The sequence below is a fragment of the Taudactylus pleione genome, unplaced genomic scaffold (genome assembly GCF_031769625.1).
Source record: "Taudactylus pleione unplaced genomic scaffold, aTauple2 ptg000019l, whole genome shotgun sequence".
Taxonomy (NCBI): domain Eukaryota; kingdom Metazoa; phylum Chordata; class Amphibia; order Anura; family Myobatrachidae; genus Taudactylus; species Taudactylus pleione.
Window position 1 is genome coordinate 23,085,746 of NW_028284421.1, and position 23,965 is coordinate 23,109,710.

General features: G+C 45.1%; 1 protein-coding gene across 1 annotated transcript in view; it reads right to left on the reverse strand.

The window, feature by feature from the left end:
* Window positions 1–23,965, reverse strand: part of LOC148540422 (uncharacterized) — an 80,634-nt gene that overhangs the window by 7,222 nt on the left and 49,447 nt on the right. Inside the window, exons 23-26 of the mRNA XM_088443729.1 lie at window positions 16,330–16,412; window positions 14,112–14,210; window positions 5,802–5,909; window positions 4,914–5,069 (exon numbers count right to left, since the gene is read on the reverse strand). Of these exons, the coding sequence (XP_088299855.1) occupies window positions 4,914–5,069; window positions 5,802–5,909; window positions 14,112–14,210; window positions 16,330–16,412 (446 nt within the window). The remainder of the gene's footprint in view (window positions 1–4,913; window positions 5,070–5,801; window positions 5,910–14,111; window positions 14,211–16,329; window positions 16,413–23,965) is intronic.

Sequence of the window (23,965 nt, forward strand, 5' to 3'; positions counted from 1 at the left end):
ATTGCGTGCGATTACACAGCTGAATCATTCCCATATCCCAAACAGATACCAGTACGTTAAACAACTGCTAACAATAATATACACCTAGGGTATGTGTATGTACACACAGACACCCACACACCCACACGTGAATTATTAAAAGTTCCCTGTAAACAACTGTGTAATATGGTTAAGCTACCTAAATAAAGAATAATAATTATAACGGTAAATGCGACTTTTGCATTTATTAATAACTGTCAAGACATTTTCTCTCTTGTATATATGATACTCCATTATATTATTATACTGTGTAAAATTATGATAAAGTTGCAGTCATCGCTATACTATCTGGGCACTTTCCCTACACTATTGTGAGCCATATGTATACACAATTGTTACTCCTGACATAAACCTGTCACAAATGCTTTTGATGTACAGCTGGACGCATCCTGAGATACTATGGGTATATGTAATAGGTTGCGGACTTCAAGCATCAGCGAGTCCCATGCAAGACTGGCCGATGTTTTAAAGTAGCAGTCATTTAAAAGGCAAAACTGGTTGATCAACGGGCAGTCTTGCACGGGACTCGCTGATGCTTGAAGTCTGCAGCCTATTACATATACATCTATATGTCTGATTGCACGTAAATTAACTTTTTATATGACAGCGTCTTCTCCCACTTATGGTTGTGGTGTAAATGTGTCCAACTCTCCATGAGCTTGGCAGTATTTTATAGAAATATGCATTTTACTTGTGGTACAATGTTATGTAATGTCCAGACATATAGGATGATACGAGAGTTAAGAGGATGGTGTGCAAAGTCTGGGAGATGAGAGAAACTGGAGAAAGGCCAAGGGACCCACAAGAAATGTGAGGAGTCAATAATGATGACGCAAGTGGGAAGGTTGCGTGCTATAACAAAGCATATGCTGAGAACACAGAGCACCTGAGCTTGGTCTATGTGAGAATCGGAAGCTGAGAGCAGGTAAGCAAACTGTAAGAGACTTAGGTGATATCAAAAGTGGAGTCCAGTTAAAAGATACTGATGATGTTGGGGAAAATGTAAAACAGTTACCTAAAAGCCACAGAACAGATAAGTGAAGTAAAGCATGCTTATTAAATACCATGAGAGTGTCAGCTCATGAGACTAGTAAACCCAGTATTCCCCTGGATAGACCAATAAGTGGTAGAATGACAAAGGTCAATTATGATGCCAAATACAGTTGTGTCGTGGCCAGATAATGTAGTATAGCCGAAGACTTAGTAAATGAATCCAAATAATTGGTGCACCTTAGCAGATAACCTGGAGTCCATTATTATCTTCAGTCGTGTCTGTGCACCGAATCACCAGCATCATCGGTTTCATCTATATCACACCTGCCTGCATAGAGACTGTTTTCTCACATAAACCCCTATATTCTGGGATGAGAGATAATGAGCTGCAGTTGGATGGTCAATCTAAGGACATCACCAAGCTAGGTGTCATAGAGGACACCCTACCACAATATATCCATGCAAATGGGGGTTATGTTATTGAGACTTAGGGGTAAATTTACCAAGAATCGTGTTGGTCCAAGATTGATCACGAGAGTATTTAGTCATATTTCAAAACATGGGAATTTACTTGCCGAGAGTCTATAGCGTATGCGCAGGTCACTGGGAAAATGGCCACGGTGACCATTTTCCAGGCGTTTATACAGCACTGACAGCAGTGGCAACATGGGACTCGAGAGGTAAGTATAATTTTTACCCCTGCATCCATTATAAATACGCCCCTGTGTTCAATAAATTATTAAATGAAAGCTATTGAAGCTATGCCAGGAATTAGGTAAGTATTGGATTTTTTTTTACAGGTAACCCGCGTGAGTTCTACTGGAGAAGGGGATGGGAACATCTGGTAGAAGGTAAATATGTGCTTTAGGTATATAATAAACTTTTACATTCTACAGTGTGTGTACTGTCTTTTTTTTACTATTTTTTTTTTACAGTGGGGGTACTGGTGCCAGCTGCCTGCTAGCACTTGTAGTTCCACAAGTGCCAAAGGGCATGCCTGCTGGCTCCTCTAGTTCCACTGTAAAAAACAATAGTATAATTCCATACCCCTGCACCCACCACCCAGTGGTGCAGGGAAGAGCCCCGGCTTCAGCGAAAGCTTGATGTGCATGAGAGAGGAGGGACCCCTTTATTGAAATCCCCGGCTTGCGCCGACTAGCTTGGGGTGTTAATGCTTTGGCCAAGGAGATCCAGTAAAAGGATCCCCTACCTGTGGCATTACACCCCGGCTAGATTTGAGTCTGGTGCTGGTTTTAAAAATAGGTGGAGCCCCACACAATTTTGTCTCCTATTTTTAAAACCAGGACTGGCTCTGGGAGCCCAGTGCTGGTTCCTAAACCTACACATTGTTTCCCCCGTATTTTTAGAACCAGGACTGGGTCAGGAGCCCGGGTCTGGTTATGCTTTAGGGGGGACCACATTATTTATTTATGTTTAAATTAACCATTTAGTAACACACACACATGCTTGTTCGGGAGGGAAACACGGGCAGGAAACACAGGTAGGAACATTCACATACACCATTGAGAAACACGATTCTGACAAACACGGGAGCTTGGTAAATTCCTGAATCTATTTTTTTTTTTTTTTTTAAATCTCCCGATTCTGATTGTTCCTACCCATGTTTAAAAATAGGCAGACACTGGCAGGACACGATTCTTAGTGAATATACCCCTTAATCTGCACTAGTTGGGGCAGTTTGTGTGTAGCTGCAAATACTGTGGTATAGAATTCCAATAACAGTTTCCACTTTAATTGCAATTGGAACTGTGAAATTGTGAAATTAAGATAGAGACTGGACTTATATCTCTGATTTCTATGACCATATAGTTTTCATATATTGTTGCAGGTACTATTCAGTGTGCTGAGGAACAATAGGGGGTTAAACCCCCCTCCTTTTTCTACTTAGTATGACCCCTCCCTTTCATGCACCAGATTAGTGCTGCTAGATTGAGTGGCATGAAGGAGCCAGCATTAGTATGGCATGCTGGTTCTAGTAGTGCTAGTTGGAGTTCCCAGGGGTGACTCCCAGGTAAGCTGGCTCTCAATGTGGATGCATCTATGTATGTGCCTTTATCATGAGGCCTTATAATTGGTATACTTTACATTTGGGGTGAGTGTTCGGGCGTAAGGCCCCCGGGGCTGGTCTGGCTGGGCCCCCTCATGGCATCACCACTTAATACACATAGTTACTTTTTACATCACATATTATGTTTGTATTTTTTTCATGTAATAATTCACATATATTTTAACCCCTTTTTCCAACACTCATTAATTAGTCTTACACACCTATACTTTACACTGCACTGTCACACTTTTTCCATTTTCGTGTGATGCCATGGGGGGTCCTGGGCTGGATGTTTTTCGGGGTGCACTGTGCCCCGGATGTGAACCCCTTAGTGTTAGGGACTGCTAGTGACAGAGAAGCCATGACGTGGCCTAGCAGCTTCCCATGTATTTGCAAATGCATGCAACTAATATCTCTGATTTCTATGACCATATAGTTTTCATATATTGTTGCAGGTACTATTCAGTGTGCTGAGGAACAATAGGGGGTTAAAACCCCCTCCTTTTTCTACTTAGTATGACCCCTCCCTTTCATGCACCTGATTAGTGCTGCTAGACTGATTGAGCAGCTGCCATTTTTTGTTTGAAAGATATATATACAATTTAAAAGGAATTTAAACTCAAGAGTCCGACAAGTATTTGTGTCTAACACTATAAAATATATCAAATATTTTCTAACATGTAGGGCAAAAGGGGGCTACTTATCTGTGAAGGTGCATACTGCTGTTGTTGTTGGGTTTGGGAGTATGACACTGGGCCATGATATCACAGCTCAGCGCCACAATCTCAGTCTGATGGAAGTACAAGACGCGGGATGTAGGTATGTGACCGGTGGCCGCAGAATGCCGGCTAGGGATTCATGACAGGTGTCGAGATACTGACGCCTGTCATAATCCCTGTTATGATGCCGGAAACCTGACCCCCACCATCCTGATCGTCATGGACGGGGTAAGTATTCACTGAGCCCGGGGATGGGGGGGTTAGGTTTATGGACGCCTGGGGGGACTTAGGGTTAGGCACCCCCTGGGAGGGTTAGGCAGGGATGGAGAACCTCAGGCCCCGGGACCGTATAAGGCCCCCGGAATAATTTGGTCTGGTCCTCAGAGCTTTTTACTGCTAGCTTATCTGGCTAGCAGGGTGCCTAGAATGGCACCCTTCAGCCAGAATCTATGCAGCAGTGCTACCTGGAGTGTCCTTAGGACAATTCAGACAGTCACACCACCGCCCTTACAGCTCCCCGGAGCATCCTCAGAATGCTTCGGGCATTGCTGTAATCACTGGCAATTTTGGCCACGCCCTGTGTGCCATCACATGGAGGGGGCGTGGCCTGCACCGGGTCCCGCGAATAATGTTATATATATCAAAATGCCCTCAGCAGAAAAAAGGTTCCCCACCCCTGGGCTAGGGGAAGGGGAAGTTAGGTTTAGGCACTAGAGGGGGAGGGTAGGCTTAGGCACTCCTGCGGGAGGGTTAGGTTTAGGGAGCGGGGAGGGTTAGGTTTAGGCACTAATGGGGGGAGGTTAGGCACCCCTAAGGGATGGTTAGGGTTAGGGGGGAGAGGGGAGGGTTAGGGTTACTTTCATCCGATGTCGGCATTCTGTCCTGCCGGGCTAGCCTTGTCGGGATTTGAACCAGGGGCTAAGCAGCCACCGGCATAACAATCCCATTCCCAAGATGCTACCATCCCACTTGTCTGGTAGGATGACAAATAAGGGGATCCTAGGAGGAGAAGGGAAGGCTCCCATGGGCCACCAACCCTTCTTAATGATTCAATAGTAAGTATGGATACTGAAGACAAATATTTTTCACTGTACTTTTTCTGATTTTTCTTCAAGCTGCATCTGCAATTCGCTGATGTCTTTCTTCTCTGACTCGCAAGATGATAAACTCTGCAGATCTTCCTTTAGTAGCCCCTTCTCCTTGCTGAGCTCCTGATGTTCCTTACGAGCTTTGATAGAACTTATCACATTCTGAAAGAAAGGACCAGCTGGGATTAAATTGTAGTTATATACCTAACCTCATTTTCTATTTCTCCATCCCTCTCCTTCCCCAAAGTGCCCACTCCTCTTTCTTCATTCTACTCCTCTACCCTGCAGTACCCCACCTATTTTTCTCTCCCCTCCTATAGCCTGCAGTCCCCTTTTCCTCTTTCTCCCTTCCACTCCTTTCTCTAGAAGCCCTGTTTCCTCTCTATAGCTCCCACTCCTCTATCCTGCAGTTACTGTCCAATTATTCTTTCCTCATCCCTGTCCTCTCCCTGCAGTCCTCTCTTCCTCCCTCTGCTCCCTCATTCTCCTCTCCCCCTTCAGTTCCCCTTTCACCACCCTCCCTCTCCACTCCTTTGCTGCCCTGTGCCAGATTCATATCTGCCCACAGTCTGACCCACATTAGATAGGCTTTAAGAACACATGTTAAATACTTTAAAATTCTGTTACTCCTAATTGTATGAGAACCGAAGCTCTGTTCTTCCTGTAAGTGTCACACTTCTGCTTCTTTACCATTCCAAACTGGACATTTATTGCACAGCATTTGCAATCAAAGAGTCTTTGCTTTATCCTTACAAAAATCTGACCAGATAATTTCCACACAAAGCAGCTCATTTCAAAGTAGTAACATTACAAATATAGTGGGTGTAGTTCTCCTCTAGATATTTTTTTCACTCTGGGTCATATGAGGTGAATTTCAGTTTGTATATAAATTACCTTCACTAATCTGGATTTCACCATCCAGTCATCTGCTGGCTTCTCCTCCTGAGGAATTTTCTTGTAGGCTTTATCCAAGGCTTGTTTCTCTTTGAACAATCCCTTCAGCTGCAGAAAGAGACACAAAATAGCTATTAATATAAAAGTGATGATGTTGGTTACATCATATACTTTTCTATAAGTTTTCTCACTGTAAATAAATGGCTCCTAATAAAATAAATAACTCACTGCAAACATCCAACAATTGAACACAGGCTCTTTCAACAAAAACATTATGAGGTCTATTACGCGGTATATGTTTGAGAAAGTCCAAAACAACAGAAAAGAAAAAAGGATCAAAAGTGTCTTCTTCACCCACAGCTACAGGCAATGTGCTGAACCCTGCTAAACACATTGATGAGAATGGGGGTCAGGTTGGGGTGGACAGCTGTATTTATTCAATGTAAGCTAGTAATTTTAGCCACTATGTTTCACATAACAGTCATTTTCAAAATACTAAATTCCAAACATTCTGTATATTAAATTCCATTTCTGCAAATGTAGAAATATATTGAGTGTGGAGTAAAAGTACCTAGTAATTTGATGTTACAAAGGTGTAAGCGTATGGTGACACTGAGTGCTATTGTCACAACCGGGCACTAGGGACACCTCTGTTGAGGCCAAGAACCGGCGGACATTTTCCCGCCGGTTCTTGGCCTCACCGGTGACCCCTCATATTGGGATTATGGTTTAGCTGCACCAAGTGTGCAGGTCGCGGCCCTCCGGACAGGTACCTGGGAGTAGCAGAAGACCGAAATATAATACTAGAAAATAACACTGAGAATTATTGGAAAATGTAATAACACTGGGAGTTACTAAAATGTTGTTGTAACACTGGAGATTACTAGCAATGAGACAAACTGGGATTTAGTAGAAATGGGATGGCACTGGGAAACACTTGAAATGTAGTGGAACTGGAAATGCTGGAAATTAACCAGACGCAGGCTTGCTCTGGCAGACACGGGAGACACTGAGACTGACTTGCTGTAATGAAACAAAACTGTAATGAAACAAAGAAATGTGGACACAGGAGTGTACTGAGAATTGCTAGCAGGTGAAAATGCAGGATTTTTAAGGGGGGGTTTCTAGTTTTCTAGTATATATATATATATATATATATATATATATTTACACACACATACATACACGTACACAAACTTATCATGCTGCAGGTTGGAGATGCAGACAGGACCAGGCACAATGTCAATAAGCCCTGCACCCTCGCGGCAAAATGCAGCGATTCGCGGGTCAATTGGGAGGGGGCAGAGCCAAATGATGCAATTCTAATTCTATTTAATCATATTGCTCCGCCTCCTTCCCATTGACCCGCGAATCGTGGCATTTTGCCGCGAGGAGACGGAGCTTAATAACATGGTGGTGCTTGCTCTCCCCTCTGTCAGGGGTATTTCTGGGTACTCAGAAACCCCCCCTTCATGCGCTACTGGCTAGAGATCTAGATGCTGACTTGCACTGAGAAAAGCAGGAAAAGAGATGGACATGTAACACAAGAAAATCAGCATGAGAAGGGAAACTCAGAATATTGATAATCAGCTTAACAGCTGAAACATGTAACACAGGGAGAGAGCTGGACAGCACACTTGAATTCAGCATGAGAGCAAATACATTTAACATAGGGATTCAGCAAGAAAAGCTGAACTGCACACTGGAGAGAGATTCACTGGAAGTTGAAAACAACAGGGAGCCTAGAGTGAAGTAAAAGTACTCAGTCACTGGAACACTGAAGACTGCCTGGCTGTGCCACTTACGCACAGGGTTTAGAATCACTGATATGTGTGTTCCTACATAAGAACACTGTCTTCCCCAAACTTGTGCTGTGTGAACAAAGCACAGGGAGCTAGGACTCAGAGGGGAGACTGATTATTGCCTGGAAAGGCATGACGTCACTACGTGCCCAGCCGCTGCAGCCAGTGACCTATATAGGGGAGTCCAGGCCGTGGAGAGATCACCACTAGACAGACAGCCAGTGGCACGGTGCTGCCCAGATGACCGTGGCACAGGACGAGGACCACACAAACTTCTTGTCAACACCCATGCGAATCGACTGTGTAAATTCTTGTTAAGATGAGCAGGCGGCAGATTCCACTATGCATAGTGTTATATCTGACCATGGTATAAAAAGTGATGGCTGGACGTGCATTTGGGAAGGTGTGGAGGAGGTTGGCAGCGCTATCACGGTGCCCAGTCTCATAGCTCTTTTCGCCAGCAGCGGTGACACCACTAGCACCTGGTGCTGAAAAATCTCTGAATTTACAGCAGATCCTCCTTGTGTGCTGCAATAGAAGGTAATCCACCTCATCACTGTGCGATAAGTGTGTGTCAGTAATAAGCCCATAGTACTGGCAGTGGCACATACATCACATCATGTATATCCTGACGACAGTTTAAAGAACTGAAACATTGATACGTTGTCTTTGTTGGATGGTCACGCCCATTCTGTTGATGACAACACTAACAAAATAGCTGGTCACGCCCCTTCAGCGGGCCCCTACCATTACAATCCCCTGGTGGGCCCTTCATGCCCCAGTCTGACACAGCATACCGTAGTTCAATGGAAGTGTCAAATAGTGCTGGTTATAGTGCATTTAAAACTTCCCACCTCTTCTTACATCTCCACCACAGAGTCAAATAGTGACTTTTTGAAACTTTTATAAGTTATGGAAAAATAATAGCCAGAGTGTTTTGGGGTATTTTAAAATGCCTCTACAGTGATTTTTCAGTGTGTTTGTACAAAAAAAAAAAGGTGTAAAAAAATCCTTGTAAGTCCCATCTACAAGTTCAAATATACCTTTCCAATCAATACAATGGGCCAAATGTGATAGGGTGCGAGTGTTCAGGCAAAAACCAGCTCGCAACTTCTCGCGTGTTTTGAAGGTGCGAGCTGGTGCCAGGACTCACAAATGTAATAGCCTGCAAACTTTCGAGTTTGGGTTCGATGCTACTACACTATGCGAATGTGTGCGAGTATTTCCTATGTAAACTCATATCTTTTAATGCGACTAGCATTAAAAGTTGCGAGTTATAGAGAAGTCTTCACAGATCAGTGAGATCTGTGAAGGCTTTTGAGTGTTAAAAAAAATGAAGTTACATTAACATAAAAAAAAAAAATTATGTACCCCCTCCCCCAGAAGCATAACCAGCCCCGTACAGCCTGTCCTGGCTCTTAAAATATAGGGGACAAAATGTGTAGAGGTCCCCTGTATTTTACGAATCAGCACAGGGCTTTGCAGAGCCAATCCTGGTTGTGGAAATACAAAGGACAAAATGAGCAGGGGTCACCTGTGTTCCATAACCAGCACCGAGCTCTTTCTAGTGGGAGAGTAATGCCACAACCAGGAGAACCCTTTCACCGGGTCCCCCGGGCAAAGCACCTGAGTGCTAGTCAGCCCAAGCCGGGGATCCTTGGGGAGGTGGGGAACTCCCCAATAAAGGTTCCCCCCCCCTCCAGGGCACCCCAGGCCTGGGCTGATAGCCCAGGGATATCCCTGGCACCCCTGGGTGGTGGGTACCAGGTTGATAGTGTAATGTGTTTTAAAAAATAGAAGTGAAAATATTGTCTTTTGCAGGTGAACTACAGGTCCCAGCAAGCCTCATCCGTATGCTGGTACTTTGAGAACCACCAGCATGCAGGGCATTAAGGGCTTGCTGGTACCTTTTTTTAATATTTCTTTTGCAATTCTTTTACACCACATTAACATTATCATCCCGGCACCCACCGCCCAGGGGTGCCAGGGATAGCCCCGGGCTATTAGCCCAGGCCTGGGGTGTCCTGGAGAGGGGGACCCCTTTATTGGGGGAGTCACCATTTACCCAGGGATCCTCGGCTTGGCCTGACTAGCAGTCAGGGGTAATGCCTTGGCCGTGGTATTACTCTCCAGCTAGAAAGAGTATAGTGCTGGTTATGGAAAATACAGGGGACCCCTACTCATTTTGTCCCCTGTATTTCCACAACCAGGACCGGCTCAGAAAAGCCCTGAGCTAGTACTTAAAATACAGGGAACCCCTACGCATTTTGTCCCCTGTAATTTTTAGAACCAGCACAGGCTTTACATAGCCCGGTGCCGATTCTTAAAATACAGGAGACTCCTACGCATTTTGTGAGGTCCCTGTATTTTAAAAACCAACACAGGCTCTACAGAGCCCGGGGCTGGTTATGCTTCTGGGGAAGGGGTGCACGTAATTTTTTTTTACAAAATGTTTTATTTATATGTACACACAGAAACATGCACGTATCGTATGCACGGATATGTGCATGTTTCTGTGTTATTGTGACCTGCTCAGGATAAACTCGTTATCCTGAAGCTGCTCTATTGTTTTTGCGATTTGTCAGGCAATATAGAACTCGGGCTATTTAATAGAGTGCAAGTGCTTCACTCGCACATATAAGCACTCGCACTCTATTACATTGCCCGAGTTCTATCTTGAGAATGGGAAAACATCTGGATGCAAGTTATAGTAATGGCCGAAAAATTACTGTTCTACTATAGTCGCATCCTATTACATTTGTGAGTGAGTAAAAATGTTTTGCACTAAGCTCGCATTTTTTTTTACAAATATACACTCTATTACATTTGGACCAACTTCTCAACATACATGTACCACATAATTTAACCCATTTTTCTACTTTAACATGCTTTTTTTATTGCCCTTTTTTTCCTGTTTAAAACCTCTAAATACTTTATTTTTCAGGAGGAGACATGTCCCAGGGGTACTGCACTGTGGGGCTGATTCAGAGATGGACGCTAATGCAATTTTCACACAGATCGAGCACATTTTTGCTATTGCTCATACGTATGCACCGCACTGTGCGTGTGCTGCGATCGCATTATGATCACACATGCACCGATGTATATATCGCTAAGTGAGTGACAGACTGCCAGCGTTTGGGGGTGGTAATGGGGAGTGGTCACAAAAACGCAGGCGTGCCTGTCCGTTTAAACGCCGTTACATGGGCACGCATAAATTAGCTATTGCGATTGCATACACAGCTCTGCATGTCAGAAGAGCTCCCAAGGCTGTGGCAGGTCAGACCTTCCGCAAGGGCAAGATGGCCGCCGATGTGCTTCGATGTTACCGATGTTTACGTAGGTATGCGTAGTTGCACACAGGTAAGAAGGCAGCAGTGGGCGTCTTAATGCTCAGGTGATCTTTGCTAACAGTTGCATTTTTTCACAACTGCGATGCGTCCAAAGAGTCAGTTGTGATACCATTAGCATCCATCTCTGAACCAGGACCTGTGTCATGTTATATTTACATTAAAATAAGGATTTTCCCTACTTTTCATCTAGTCTGGAGTTGCGAACTAAGGACCTGATTCAGACCCGCTCGCTAGAATGCGTTCGCTCGTAGCTGCCCGATTGTCGCTTTCTGCGCATGCGTACGCATCACAGTGCGTGTGGTCAAACCTGTGCGAGAGATCGGGAAGTGTTCACTCGCTGCGCATAAACAGCCCAGGAGAGTGAGTGACAGGAGAAGCCATTTGTGGGTGGTGACAGGGGCTGGCCATTAAAAACGGGAGAGTGGAGGTGCGACCGCAGGTATGCCTGAGCTTCTCAACGCCGTTCCAGAGGCGTGCATAATAAACAGGCAGCGTCATAGTACACGTCACCTGGTTGTATTTCACACTGAAGTGATCGCAGTGCTTGTGGCAGTGCTAGTCAACCTCAAGCGCTGCGTTCGCTTCTGATGGTAACCGATGTACCGATGGTTGCATACACTTCCTGGAGATAACGTGCGCAAGTGGGCGTCTTAAGACAGGCTGATGGGCATCTACATACACAGAGCGATTGCACGCCAAGACATATTGGGCGTGTTTATGCCTTGCCAGTCGTTCACCTGCCGTGCCGTCACTTAGCCGAATTTGCATATGCTGGGTGCAAGCATAGGCATCTAGTGAGCGGGTCTGATTGAGCTCCTAAAATCCATGGTAACTCCCATTGAGACCTGCATTAACTTAAAACAGATTTCTAAATGAATAGGAAAAAGTCAAAGCCGCTGGTTTATAACCTTTGGCCAACTTGAGGAAAACTGAACCTCCCCCTTAAAGTGGGAGATTTCGGCTTGCATAGGAGTCACAGCTGCTGGTAGAACACAACAATTCCATGGCTGGTTCATTGAAAGAGAGAAATCGGTTAGGTCGCACCTATCTGATTTGTTTAAAGTTTTTCAGAAATGTGTTTGACCAGAAGCTAATTCAGCAGTGCAAATCATAGAGATTATGGCAATGGGGCCTGGTGTGAGGGAGGTCCTGCAACATGAATAACAAACATTTGAGGAACTCGCCAATGCTGTGGAGAGATTTAGGGCTATGCAGCAGATAACTTAGCAACCATTTCTGCCTAAAGCCGTGCCGAAACAAAAACAGCTGGTGGTCTCCCAGAATGGGACCTCGAATGAGAGTGCACGTTGGAAAAAGATCCAGGAAAGAAAGTATTGTGGCCAGAATGTTTTGTGCACGGAGGTGTGGGTAATTTGCTGGGGAAATATCCCTTGCTCCAGGAAACCATGGACTGCAGCCAGTCTTGTGTTGGTCTGGTGTACCTAGATTCCCACATTAGGTAAGCCCTGGTTGTTTTGAGCAGCTATAGAACTGGACGCAAATAGGTGATGGTCTTAGTGGACTCTGGAAGTAAACTCACCCTAGGCTCCTAGTCTCCAGCACTGTGCAACCTGAGCCAGCAACTGTATGATTTACTAAGGTTCAGGTATACACAGAACTGTGATGTATGACAGAACCCACTTTCTGGTTACATTTAAAGTACAAACAGTAAAGGTAGTAGCCACCATAGTGCAGAGACTACCAGTTTTCCTTATCTTGAGGTGAAACTTTCCTCTTTTATGGAATCCTTCATGAGCAAGTGAGGAAGGAGAACGCTAGTCTGAACGAGCTGCCCTTCCAAGATGCTAGCTTAGGAAATAGAATAGACAAACCATGGCAAATCTGTGGAGGAAGCCATCACAAGAAGAGATATGAAACAGAAAGACACTAGTGGCAGGGATTAGTGGCAAAGTGAACAACTGACCACATACCTTTGGACAGAATTTCAGATCTTACTGCTGCTAGTAGTCTTCTGGGTGAAGTTGCAGCCTGCTAGTAGCAGAGTATTTGGGCTAATCAGCTTTATATAAGGAAGCAGGGAGCTGTTAGCATGGGAATGCTTCCCTACTGTCCCTTGATAGAAACTTTCAAATACATGAAGGGTTTTAACAAGGGACAGGAGGGAAGCATTCTTCAAAAGAAGAGATGTACAAGAACACGAGGACATGCACTGAAACTGGAGGGTGGTAGGCTCAGAGGAAATTTGAGGAAAAATTACTAAACAGAAAGGGTAGGGGATAAGTGGAATAGCCTCCCATCAGATGGGGTTGGAGCTAAAATGGTGGAACAATTTAAACATGCTTGGGATAGGCATAAGACTATCCTTAAGAGAAATGTAAGGAGTAAATAGGGTTGAAGTTGTCTAAAGGATACATGAAAAGGGGCAGACTAGATGAGCCAAGTGGTTCTTGTCTGCCATTAAATGTTTCTATGTCTCTATGTAACCAATTAGGATAGAGCTGGAGTGGATCTTAGCCTTTCAAAAGGTGCTGATTCCTGTGGGCAGGACAATTGACGTTAGGCTAGCTACAATAAGGAAAAAAGGTTAATAAATCTTGCGCCAAACTTGTTTCAGCCAAAAGCGATGTGTCTTGATCCAGAATTAAATGAACATTTTGCTAGCTGCCCAATCTTATAGTTAGTTGGACTATGTTAGTTTAGTGAGAGTAATGGCCAAGAAGAATGTACATACATAGAAAAGAAATATGCCTGCATTCAGTTCTACCCATATTGTACATGGTACCATCCAGCAATATTAGTGCCATATATGTACGAGTATACAAAACAGAAAGACATTTGTTATTGGTGCTAACACTAGTATGGCAGATCTGTGTGCATATATGTACACATGCCTCTGGGAGTATAATATATACACAGAAGGGGGGGAGTGTTAGCTTACATAGGGCCCTGTGCAGTCTGCTTGAAAGTTTGGCTGATTTCCCATTGAATTTAGGGTCCCCGGACATTCTTGGAGTGTAGACAACTATGGATTAAATATAGTGATCTGTATGGTAGATACATTTCCATTTGTTTTTTACATCGAAAACAAATCATTTTATTCTCCTGTTTGCAGATTCAGATTATGAAGACTTCCACATCTCTAGGATTCCAAAATGTAACATTAACATGGAAATGTGATTTTTGTAAATTCTTACCTGTTCAGTCACCATCTTGTGCTGCTCTTTAAGAGTTTCATTATCTACTTGTAGGACTTGAGCGACATGTTCATTTACTTTAGTTTGTTTTGAGAGGTCCTATACAAACATTAGATTAAACAGATAAAGAGGTCAGTAGACATAGACACCAGCGGGTATATTTTCTAAAGTGAGAGTTTTTAGAAATGGAGATGTTGTCCATAGCAACCAATCAGATTCTACTTAACATTTAACTAGCACCTTCTAGAAGATAACAGCTAGAATCTGATTGGTTGCTATGGCCAACATCTCCACTTCTAATGGTCATTTATGTGTTAGTAGATCTGTTTATAAGGGTGATAATATATGTTTTCATACTCCAAGATTCTAAATGACTGTAGGGGGTAAATTTACTAAGATGGGAGTTCTTTTAAGAAGTGATGTTGCCCATAGCAACCAATTAGATTCTACTTCTCATTTATCTAGCACCTTCTAGAAGATAATACCTGGAATCTGATTGGTTGCTATGGGCAACATCACATCTTAATAGAACTCCCATCTTAGTAAATTTACCCCTAGGGGTGCAAAACATTTCTTCTACTCATGGGAGGAGCTGGGTGTACTGGAGGTCTTTGTTGAATGGGGACCACAATAGGACTATATGCAAAAACTACATTTTGTGTTGCAGAATTAGATAAATAACCTTCAATGGATAGAAATGTGAATTTAGGAGGTGTCCAACTTTTGAAAAGTATCTAAACAACCTAACTTTCTTCTGTCCCCTGAGGCGGTAGATACCGGGCAACAGACTATAGTCTTACTGTAAGTTACATCTCCAGATGTGGACTACAGATTGGTAGATATTAGTTTTCAGTTTAGCAGAAATGGGGTGTTAGCTTGTCTACAACAATGATTTTTACAGAGTTGAATTGGAGGGCTCTCAACAATTATCTTACCCAGGGCCCCATGGGGCCTTAATCTGGATCTGTCCCCTACCATTATTATAGCTGGCATGTTCTAAATTAAGAAGCCTTATTTTACTCCTTCTTGATATGCCCTCATGTCACATTGATTAGCACTTTCCTCTCCCTCCTCCTGTCTTGACATTTACCACTGTTGCTCCACCATACACCAATATCAAGTGCAATGATGGCAGCAGTAAGAATAATACTGCTTTTAGACCTAAATCCTGGGTCTGAACCGAGTTTTGGAACTCAGTTCTACTCAGTTTTCTACTGCGGCGCTTATCCGGAGTATTTCCGTATCGGCGCCGTTCACACTGCACACAGGTGAAGTGGATGACATCTCCAGGCACCGAGAAGCCTGAAAGTCCCCACACTGCAAACGGGAGCCGGGTCGAATGACCCGGGGAACCTGTTTACACTGCAGGGTTTCACGGGTTGATCCCATGTTAAACCCTGCAAGTTACCTGGGTTGGATTGCCGGGTCACTTGATCCTGGAATTGAACCCTGGCCCCTTTTACACCAAGGAGCTACCCGGGTTAACCTTGCAATAACCTGGGTTTTAGCTCTGGTGTAAAAGGGGTATTAGTGAGTGTAGGGACATATACTAAGAGTAACTTCAGGCTCCCCATGACACATTTCCCTAACCAATACCACCTGCTGTCTCTGGCACATTCCTTGTTATCCCCTAGAGCAGTGATTCCCAACCTCGGTCCTTAAGGCACACTAACAGTCCTCGTTTTAGTGATATCCATGATTGTGCACAGATGGTTAAATCAAAATAACTGAGGTACTAATTAAGTCACTTGTGTTCAAGTATGGCTATCCTTAAAACCTGGACTGTCAGTGTGCCTTGAGGACCATGGGTGGGGACCCCTGCCCTAGAGGAATGTGCTAGTTACAGCAAGGTACAACAACAAGATAAATGTTTGGGCAAGTTTCACCTTAACAAATACGTCTGGAAGCTAGCCAACCTGGCAAACCTGAAGGTTTTGAAGAGGAAGTGCACAGTGATCTCATCATATGCTTTCAAATCATTATGCACCACACTCTGATATTTGGAGGTACTCAATTGGAAGAGTGGTAATGGAAAATGGCAAGAAGGCGCGGCACAACATGATTGTGAGCTGTGTAAATTACACTCAAAATAAAAATAAGGTTCAGTTTTGAAAGAGTCCCCCACCCTTTCCTGCTGTCATGAGCATCATACTCACTTTTCTTCATGCCAGAAATATCTTTGCCTGTGTTTACTCAAGAGGCAGCTAAGGGCACTTACCTTTAGAATATCTTGCAGCTTGTATAGAGAGGCCAGAGTTTGGCTCTTCTCTTCCTGTAATTCCACGTTGCGTTCTTGGCATCCTGGTAAAAAGAACATATATTATAAATCTATCTATCTATCTATCTATCTATCTATCTATCTATCTATCTATCTATCTATCTATCTATCTATCTATCTAATCAATATTATATATCTAAATTTCCTTCTTTTGTTACATATTATTAAGGATATACGTTCAAGGAAGCCGGACGCAATGTCGACCACCTGCTTCCCGACTACTTCATCCCGGCGAGGGTTAAATAACAGGCATCTAAATCTAGACGCCTGTCATTTTACTGACGCCGGGAGACCGGCGCCCAGCATCCCGATCGAAGGGTTGCCGGGCGCAGAGCGCGGACAGCCGCGGGGGGAGGGTTAGGTTTAGGGCTCCCGGGGGGGGATTTAGGGTTTGGCACCCCCCCGGGAGGTTAGGGTCAGGCTAGGGGAAGGGGGGGTTAAGGTTAGGCACCTCCGGGTGGAGGTTAGGGTTAGGCACCCCCCCGGAGGACTTAGGTTTAGGCGGCGGGGAAGGGGGGGTTAGGTTTAGGCACTTAGAGGGGGGATTAGGGTTAGGCACAGGGGGGGGTTAGGTACCCTAAAGGAGGGTTAGGGTTAGGGGGTAGAATTAGGTTAGTTTATACTTACCTTTAGGACTATTGGGATTTCCTCCTCTGTCAGGCTGCCGCTGCCGGGATTTGAACCAACAGGCGGTAAATCATACCGAATGCATTATTCAGATCAACTACTTAATTTCTACACGTCTTTGCAAATTCAATGGCTTATCTGTAGTTCTTAATACATCTTTTGGGCTCCCCACCAAGTCATCCTCTTGTGAAAATGAAGAGATGAAAAAGAAAATCTTTACACCTAGGGGTAAATTTACTAAGAATTGAGATTGTCCTGATTTGCAAAGAGATTAATCTCGCTGTAACTCGCATGAACTTGGGTGATTTTTTCACTTTTGATCTCTCAAATTTACCAACAGGCGATTTGAGGCAAATTGAGTTGGCCGATGGTGAAGCAGAACGAGATATCTACCACGAGTAGCAAGTTTTGCAGGAGATTACTCACCCGAGATTGCAGAGTTTTCTCTCTGCCTAACTCTCCCGAGCAAGCAGCCTGCACATATCAGTGAGATATGTGTATGCTGCTTGTGTCTTGTACCTGTAAAAAACGGGTCAAATGAATAAAAAAATGACATAGGGTCCCCCCCCAAAAGCCTAACCAGCTCCGGACTTGTCAGCCAGTCCTGGTTCCGAAAATTACGGGGAACAAAACGAGTAGGGTTCCACCATAATTTAGGAACTAGCACCAGGCTGCCGGGCCAGTCCTGGTTTTAAATATAGGGGGAAAAAATTGCATAGGGGTCCCCCTATATTTAAAGCCAGCATCGGACCCAAAATGACCGGGGTGTAATGCCACAGCCAGGAGACCCTATTTCTGGGTCTCCAGGGCCAAAGCATTGTCAACCCAAGCTGGTCAGGCCAAGCCGGGGATCTCAGGGGCTAGTTCCACGTGGGTCCCAGCCAATGAGCGGCTGCTACATGTAAAGTGGGCGCTGTTTGGCTAGCGGGCCGTGAGAAATGACAGATGATTTTGGTCATCTGTCAATTCGGGAGGTGTAAGTATATGTAACAGCATATACTTACACCTGTTCAGCTTGGTCGGGTAAGTCGTTTTATTGTTTTGCCAAGACCGAGGATGCTACGGACAGCAGCACCAGGATGGAGGTGAGTATAGGATCTTTTTTGCAGGTCATTCCACACAGATTTCTACATTGGAGAAGTGGACACACCGGCTGGTACAGGTATGTGTGATTGAGGTATGTGTGTAATAAACTTGTACTATCTTAGGTGTGTGTTATGTCTTTATTTACCTATTTATTTTACAGTGGAGGTACGGGTGCCGACCGCCTGCTGGCACTTGTAGTTCCACAAGTGCCAAAGAGAAGGCATGCTGGCACCTGTAGTTCCACTGTAAAATACAAGAGTTTACTTCTATTTTACACTTTATTACCCCCGTACCCACAGCCCAGGGGTGCGGGGAAGAGCCCCGGGCTTCAGACCAAGCCTGGGGTTTCGGGAGAGGGGGTCCCCATTTCCCCTGAGATCCCCGGCTTGGCCTGACCGGCTTGGGGTGAGAATGCTTTGGCCCTGGAGACTCGGTAATAGGGTCTCCTGGCTGTGGCAATAGGTCGGTTTGGGTCCGGTGCTGGTTTTAAATATGGGACCTTTACGCAATTTTTCCCCCCCTATATTTAAAACCAGGGGGATTGGGGGGGGGACCCTATGTAATTTGAAAAAAAATGAACCCTATTTTAACTATTTACAGCCATAAACATACACAAATCACAATGATTTGTGTATGTTTCTGCCAAACTCGCAGCTCAGGAGGTACAGAGTTTGAAAAGTGAGTTTGGCAGAGAGTTTGCTGTCATCTCACCTGAGCTTGTCATCCTGATTCTTGGTAAACTTGAGAGATGTATCTTTTAGGTGAAAAGTACTTCCGAGTTGTCCCGATGGTGAGTTGATTCGAGTTTGCTATCTCACCCGAGTTTTACGAATGAGAAGAGAGAAATCTCTCCCTAACTCACCCGACTTTGCCTTTAGCAAATTTGCAATATGAAAATTAGTCCTAAACTTACCCGAGATTGGCATCTCGACCAATCTCGAATCTTAGTAAATTTACCCCCAATTCTTTAAGTCAAATTCCTTTGGATCCTGGAATTACACCATAGCATGCATAATCCATGCAATATGAACCCACTCACAGTGTGATGTTACATGGCTTCTTGTCCTACCCTCCTTAGAGGGCGTTAGCTATTGGTGTCACCAAGTAGAGGTCATTTATGCAATAATTACACTTAATCAGCAACGGTTCCTGCCCTCTTACCTGAGAGGAGCTGCCGCTGCTGTTGGCCTGGGTACCGGCGCCTGCTCCATTAATCTGGCAGGTGCCGGGAACGGCGCATGCACATAAGCGGCAGTGGTGCCACGCATGCTCATAACACCAGCTTCTCGAGGCTGCATTGTTTGCAGCTCCGAGAAGCCCTGTAGGGCTGCCCGAAAGGCAGAGCAGCGGCTTCCACTGGAAGCTGCTCTCTGCTGATCGCAGCCCGGACTGGCAGTCCCGGTGGGAGGAGACACCTCCCCCTGGGGCTGCCTGTCTTCAGCATGACTGGCAGGTGGCGCTTCCAATGGGAAGCCACCTCCAGTCACAGTGTAGCCAGTGCAGCTCGGGACTGCATTGACTCACTGAAGTGGCTGATTTTACTGGGGGGGCTGCAGCCTCACAGCCCCTAGTTAAAATCCGCCACTGCACTTAATATTGTTTAAATCAGTAGTCTGCCAGCAGAATTCTGCTGGCAGGGAGGACAGAAGGCCTGATTCAGACCCGGTCGCAAGCGCTGAGCGCTCGCAACCGGGTCAATGGTGGCCCACAGCGCATGCGCACGACGAGACCCGGCTAGCAACGGGCACTCCGTCGCTCCGGGTCTCGCACCAAAGGGGGCGAGCTGTCGATATTGAGTGAAAGCTCACTCCGTTTGGTGGGCGGGCCGAGGGGTGGCTGCCCAAACGGAGGCGTTCCCATGATGTCAGTGGAGAGCTTCCGGCTCTGTTAGAGCCAAAAGCTCTCTGGGGCTTGCGATGAACGAGACACTACAAGGGTCTCGTCGCAAGCCCGATGGTCGCAATGGTCTTGACCATCGCGACCATCATCATGGCCGCTCGCTATAGCTGTGGGTGGTCACCCACAGCTTTGCGACCGGCCAAGAGGCCGCTCCAGCAAAAAAAAAGGCCGGCCCTGATTCAGAGCGAGCGCTCTGTCAGAGCGAACGGCTCTGAATCAGGCCCAGAGTTCAATGCTCCTTATTGAGGACTAAGATAGGTTCCTTAATACGGTTCATCAACAGCAGCTAGATCTACCTCTAAGACCTTGCAGTCCTGCATATGCATCGGTAATATCGAGTAACATCAGACCCTCATGCAGAATTACATGCGCGAGACCCGGCGAGCAACAGGGAATCCGTCGCTCGGGGTCTCGCACCAAAGGGGTCGTGCTGTCGATGGTGAGTGACAGCACGCCCCCTTTGGTGGGCGTGCCGGGGGCGTGGCTGCCAGACGAAGGCGTTCCCATGGGAACACCTACCGTCTGGGTCCGGCCCCACTGACATCACTAGTGATGTCAGTGGGAGTGATTTTGGCTCTGATACAGCCAAAATCACTCCAGGGCTTGCGGCAGCGTGACCCTACCGCAGGGTCTCGTCACAAGCCCGATGGTCGCGATGGTCTTGACCATCACGACCATCATCATGGACGCTCGCATAAGCTGTGGGTGGTAACCCACAGCTATGCGAGCGTCCAAGAGGCCGCTCCAATTTTAGGTAGGAGGGCCCTGATTCAGAGCGAGCGCTCTGAATCAGCGCCCACAGTGAACGATATGTCGTTTAGTGCAGGCACTCTCCCTCATCCCTGAACATACTCGACCTATCGTCAGGTTGACCTACATGTTAGGGCGATGAGCGATGCCAACAACGACCAGTGGAAGCACGCATCGCTGGTCATTACCGGCATTTTACCGCATGATTAATGAATGATTGAACGATAATGATATCATAATCGTTCAATTGTCCATTTATATCAGCAAGTGGATATGCGCCTTTAGTTTTTTGATGTGTATCAAATCTCACAAAAGTCGATGCCCTAAAGATAATAAGGGAGGGATAATAAAGCTTGCAGAGAGATAATTATGAGAAATAAAGCACCAACCATTCAGCTCCTGTCACGTTACAGGCTGTGTTTGAGTTAGGAACTGATTGGATGGTGCTTTTTCTCCCACAATTTTATCTCTCTGTAAGCTTTATTAAATCTCCTCCTAAAACACAAATCTAACTGAACAACAAGAAATTTTAGCAATTCAAGCCCAGTGAATAATCTGAAATGGTACAAAGGTAAGCAGTAAACTGCTATATGTGAAAAAAAAAATGGGTTTGTAAAAGTAGGAAGCATGATGGTCTACGGCTCTTTGCTGGATCCTCAACAAGTATATCTTAATAAATGCTTTGCGGGCGGTTGGCGGCAGCCGGGAAAATTGCCCGCTCTTCCGGGGGGTTGGGAGAGACACCCGATTTTCGGGAGACTCCGGCCATATCGGAAGTGTAGGCAAGTATGATATACATATATATGTGTGTGTCATACTTGCCTACTCTCCCGGGAGGCTCACGATTTTTCGGGGAACCCCCCGCACCCACGAAAGAGTAGGCAAATCTCCCGCATCCCGCCCACTTCCTAGTGAAGCGGGCAGGATGGGGAGATTTTCTAAGCAATATGTGGGTCCGTAGGGAGGAGGCGGGGCTAAATTACGTGAATCGCAGTATGTTACCCCACACCCTCCTCACTGACCCGCAAATAGCGGGGCTTCCGGTAAAGGGGGCGGGCCTAATGACGGCTATAGTCAGGCTCCGCCCCCGAAGATGACAGCAACCAGGTCCACTCCCGGGAAGGTGCAGCAAGAAGTCGGTAAGTATGGGGTGTGTGTATGTGTGTGTAATGTATGTATATGTGTGTGTATATTGATGTTCTTTAGTTTTACTTTCACTTTGTATGAGAGTGCACCGTGCAGCTCTCAGTCTGTCTTAGGGTCGGACTGATAATGCTGTCCAATCAGCACACTCCAGCACCAGGGATCCCATTGGTTTAACTTCCAGATGTACTGCTATTTAAGTCATGTCATTTACACACTGCATTGTTCTTGATAAAAGTCGCTAGACTGAAGAGTTGAACACAGAACTTGACACAGCGTGCATGCATTATATTGGAGTTTGGTTACTCTGGAGGACACCTGGGCAAGTATACCTAATACATACACAGTCACACACGCATACCCGCACACATTGGAGAATCTATTTTTCTGTAGGAATTACCTGATTTTATGTATATATTTTGTTAATTTTATTCTGTATAAGTGTGTAAGGAGTGAATATGAAAAAATGAGCTTGGTAACAGAAGCGTGTAATCGTGTGATGATATCAAGTGACTGGTAATGCTTAATTATAACCCCTATCTAAAGAGCCCTATGTGAATAAGAAGTTGATCTTTAGAGGAGCGTTTACCCTTTGATAAAGTCTTGTTGGAAGAAACGAGTCAAGGTTCCAGAGCTTCATAAATCTATGTGGCGTTAGCATTGTGACACTTTTTTGCAATACACCACTGCTAGCACCGGGTCCAATATTACTGTTTGGTGTTAGGACTGCCTGGTTAATTTTCCCCTTGGAGGAAGGAGAAGAAGTCAGACCTTACCATCTTTACCTGCATCAAGTGGTTGTCAAATAAGCTAATAAACAAGTGTTTTTATTGTGAATTTGTTACTCTTATCTGGTTAATAAAACCTAAAAAAAAAACAGTATTATGCTATGCATTCTGTTTTAAGGCATGATGATTTATACCATGTGTTGGGAGCCTTCCTAAAAGATAGGAGTAAATTGAGATGAATAGTTCTATATTATCCCTTTGAGTGGGTGATGAACAAGCTTTGGGGGGGTGCCTGCTACCTCTTTGCCAGCTCTCTGGCAATAGAACTTCGGATGGAAATAAATGGATGCTGGGGGAGAGAAAGAAAGATAAAGGAATATGAATGCCAGAGCCGTGACTAGACTTTTTGGTGCCCTGTGCCAGAGAGGGCATTGGCACCCCCCCATTTTTTAAATAGGGACATAAGATAGTGCACCTGAAAAACAGCCATGGATTCATGGAGAAGGGCCAGGGTAGAGATAGGGGAGGCCTGGAGATGCTGGGGATAAAAGAAGAGGACGCTACAAGTGAGAATGATAAACAGGGAAATTGACAGGCCCAAACAGCGCCCTATGCCCTGCGGTGCCCTGACAGGTCGCACTACCCTAGTTACGGCCCTGATGAATGCATAGCTAGTGTGGCTCTGCACGCAGCCTCATTAGCACCATCAGATAAACTAGGTAAAGGATCTGTAACATGAACATCAGTGGCAAACGCAGGATTTCTAGAGGGGGGTTTCCAAATGCATGATTTTAGAGTGAGTGCGACCAGTCCATAAGTAGGGTAAAATTAGCACTTAACCATCTTTAATATGCGTCATACAAAGTATATTGTGTCTCATAATTCCAGCGTATACAGGACCAGCGATCACAGTAACCCATTATATGTGTCATACATATATTATTGTGTGTCATAATTCCAGCATGTACAGGACCAGTGATCACAGTAAGCCATTATATGCGGCAGTAGGTCCATCCTGTCTGAGGTGAATGTTTCTATTTTAGATGTGAGCACATTAGAGCAAGTCCGGGAGTCTGGGGCAGTAGCAGAATAACCCAGCACTGCCCTGGACATATATGTACAAATTGGGCTCTATAGTATCACATCCCTAACAGTAAATGTTTTCCAGATCTCCTAGTTGGTGCACAGGTTATTTATTACTGGCTGATACATGTTAAAAGATCCACAGGTGGTGCTAATTATTTAATTTGTGATACTGAGAAGAACATGCAGCACTACTAAAATTATATTATATTACTATTTCTATTGTTGTCATGGTGTGGGCTGGGGAGGGGGGTTTCCAG